The sequence below is a fragment of the Fragaria vesca genome, linkage group LG4, assembly GCF_000184155.1.
Source record: "Fragaria vesca subsp. vesca linkage group LG4, FraVesHawaii_1.0, whole genome shotgun sequence".
NCBI lineage: Eukaryota > Viridiplantae > Streptophyta > Magnoliopsida > Rosales > Rosaceae > Fragaria > Fragaria vesca.
Window position 1 is genome coordinate 18,541,002 of NC_020494.1, and position 2,496 is coordinate 18,543,497.

General features: G+C 39.0%; 1 protein-coding gene across 1 annotated transcript in view; it reads right to left on the minus strand.

Annotated features, from left to right (window-relative positions):
- Window positions 1-1,061: 1,061 nt before the first annotated feature.
- Window positions 1,062-2,496, minus strand: part of LOC101299758 (homeobox-leucine zipper protein HOX3-like) — a 2,294-nt gene continuing 859 nt past the window's right edge. The window contains exons 3-4 of the mRNA XM_004297319.1: window positions 2,191-2,270; window positions 1,062-1,458 (exon numbers count right to left, since the gene is read on the minus strand). Coding sequence (XP_004297367.1) covers window positions 1,161-1,458; window positions 2,191-2,270 — 378 coding nt within the window. The 3' untranslated portion in view covers window positions 1,062-1,160. The remainder of the gene's footprint in view (window positions 1,459-2,190; window positions 2,271-2,496) is intronic.

The window sequence follows — 2,496 nt, forward strand, 5'->3', positions numbered from 1 at the left end:
GCCCAAAAGTGTATTTTGTGTTTTCTTTGCCCAAGAATCATGCATTCCCTGAGACCCTGACTTGGGCTAAGCTAGTGTCTAGTTCACTAGTTGTTTCTGAAATTAAGATTATAACACACAACGTAGACTAACCGGGATTTGCTTGTACGTTTAACTACTTACGCATCAAGTGCCGAGGCATTACAAGAAAACAAAGTGATAATCTAAAACATTCCAATATTAGTCGAAAGATTAGTTGGCAAAGAGAGGGCAAGCCATTTGACTCACATTGTATGCCAAAATGGTATCGTTCTACTTGAAGGGAGAGGGAAATCCATTCTTTTAGTTGTCTTTCCTTTTGGAGAAGTTTAGTTGTAATTATGGTGAGGTTCTTGACCACTTCACGAGGGCTAAAAAGAGCATAGATTATAGGATAAGAATCATAAGATGTAACATCAATCTTCTGTTCTAAACGTTGAACGCTCTCGCCAATTGACTTATGAAGATCGATGACCAGAAACAAAATCATAATTACTGGAAAATTCGGAGTTCAACAAAGCAAAATTGTTTTAGGATTCTAGGGCAAGAAAGATGGAAACTGTATCATAATCCATGTAATTATTCCTATCAAGGGCCCTAAAAGATATAAAACTCACAATCCAATGCTAATATTCGACCAAATTTTTGTTGAATTATGAGTGCCTTTGTATTTTTTTTTTTTTTTTTTTTTTTTTTGGTCTGGTAAACAAAGGAGGTCCATCCCTACTTGTTCATTGCTTCATTGATATGATAATCAAAGAGAACAATGTAGGAACACCGTAAAGAAAAGAACAGACTATAACAACGAAATCATAGCTACGTACGTACGCAAAGTGATATTTCAAGAACCCGCTTCTTTTTCCGAGGTTTGAAATCATAGCTAGCTACTCAAAGTGGCAAACATGTTTTCTAAAACGTAGAATGAACCAGACCAACATCGAAACATTTTTGTAGACTTTTGAAACAAACGCGAAGAGTTGGGTTGTGTGTCCCAACGAAACATGTTGTGTTCTAAACTAACAACAAGTGATTAACTAATTCATATGAACATACATTCTCTCTCTCACTCTAATTTTGACTATGATTAATTTTCTTTCAATAATGATGATCAAGCTGGTCATTACAAATCAACCCTCCCGGGATTAGAGGGCGGGCGTCCCCGCTTTAGAGGACAAGGCGGTGTTGGCAGCGGCCGAGAGTTTGGTCTTTGTAGGGCCGGTGGTTGTTGCGGTGGTGGTGACTCGCTCGCAATGAGGGCACATAGTGAGGGTGGATGCCGGAAGCGGTTCACAAGTGTGGGGGGACATCACAGTTGGAGGGCCAACTTTCATGGCCCTCAGCTCCTCGACCTCCCTCTGCAGCCTCCGGTTCTGTTCAGTCAGTGACCCGAACCATCTCTTCAGATACTCGCATTCCATTTCTGTTTGCTTCAGCTTGCTCCTGCAGATTTTTGCTCGCGTTACAACTACGTTACCCTAAGTCGTAAAATTTCATAACATAATCATGGATATTCATAAATGCATGGGTAGCTAGCTATTCCAAATTGGAGTGTCTCGAGTCAAAGTAGCACTAATTAGAGTGACGAAACTGACGAGCAGACGAGACTGAAACAACACCAATCTATAGCTATTCGTAAATGCACGATTAGCTACTTCTCTTTGCACGTACAACTGGGTTGGATCGATCAGGTCCATATATTAAGTTCTTCATAAATTAACCCACCAATGTAACTGCGCATACTTATTATCATTGTTTGATTCTATATCAACTTAACCATAATGCATTGTTCCAAAATAAAAGTTCAATCAATCAATTTTTAGAAAAGAAAATAAGAAAAGAGTAGAATATTGAATATTCTAACATCTTTAGCTTAAAGAATAAGAATTACACAAACAAAAGGCGTTCTTGATGTCTGAATAAAAATCGCAAAAGATTCTTACGTGCAATACATAAGGAACTAGCTAAGCTAGCATGGAACGTCAAGATCGTTTGGTTCGAAAACTTAGTGATAAAGTTGTGCGTCTTTGTGAAAGGGAAATGACGTTAAATAGTAGTAGAGCACATTTGATGAATTTAATCATATCCCAACCACCAACATGTTGATGATAATAATAATAGAAGGGAATGGGGGCAAAGAAACCTAGAGGCAAATCGGTAACAGTGTGTGAGTACCTGGCCCTACGATTTTGAAACCACACCTCAACTTGGCGTGGCCTCAGCTTCAACTGCAAAGCCAAAGCCTCTTTCTGCCTCTGCAAATTTATCAAAAGGGTTTTCAATTCATTAATATTCAACAACAACAACAACATCTGCAGGTATTTACTATTAATCACAAAGAAAAGACATGAAAGCTACAGGTTTATATGTGTGTGTGTGTGAGAGAGAGAGAGAGAGAGAGAGAGAGAGAGAGAGAGAGAGAGAGAGAGAGAGAGAGAGAGAGAGAGAGAGAGAGAGAGAGAGAGAGAGAGAGAGAGAGAG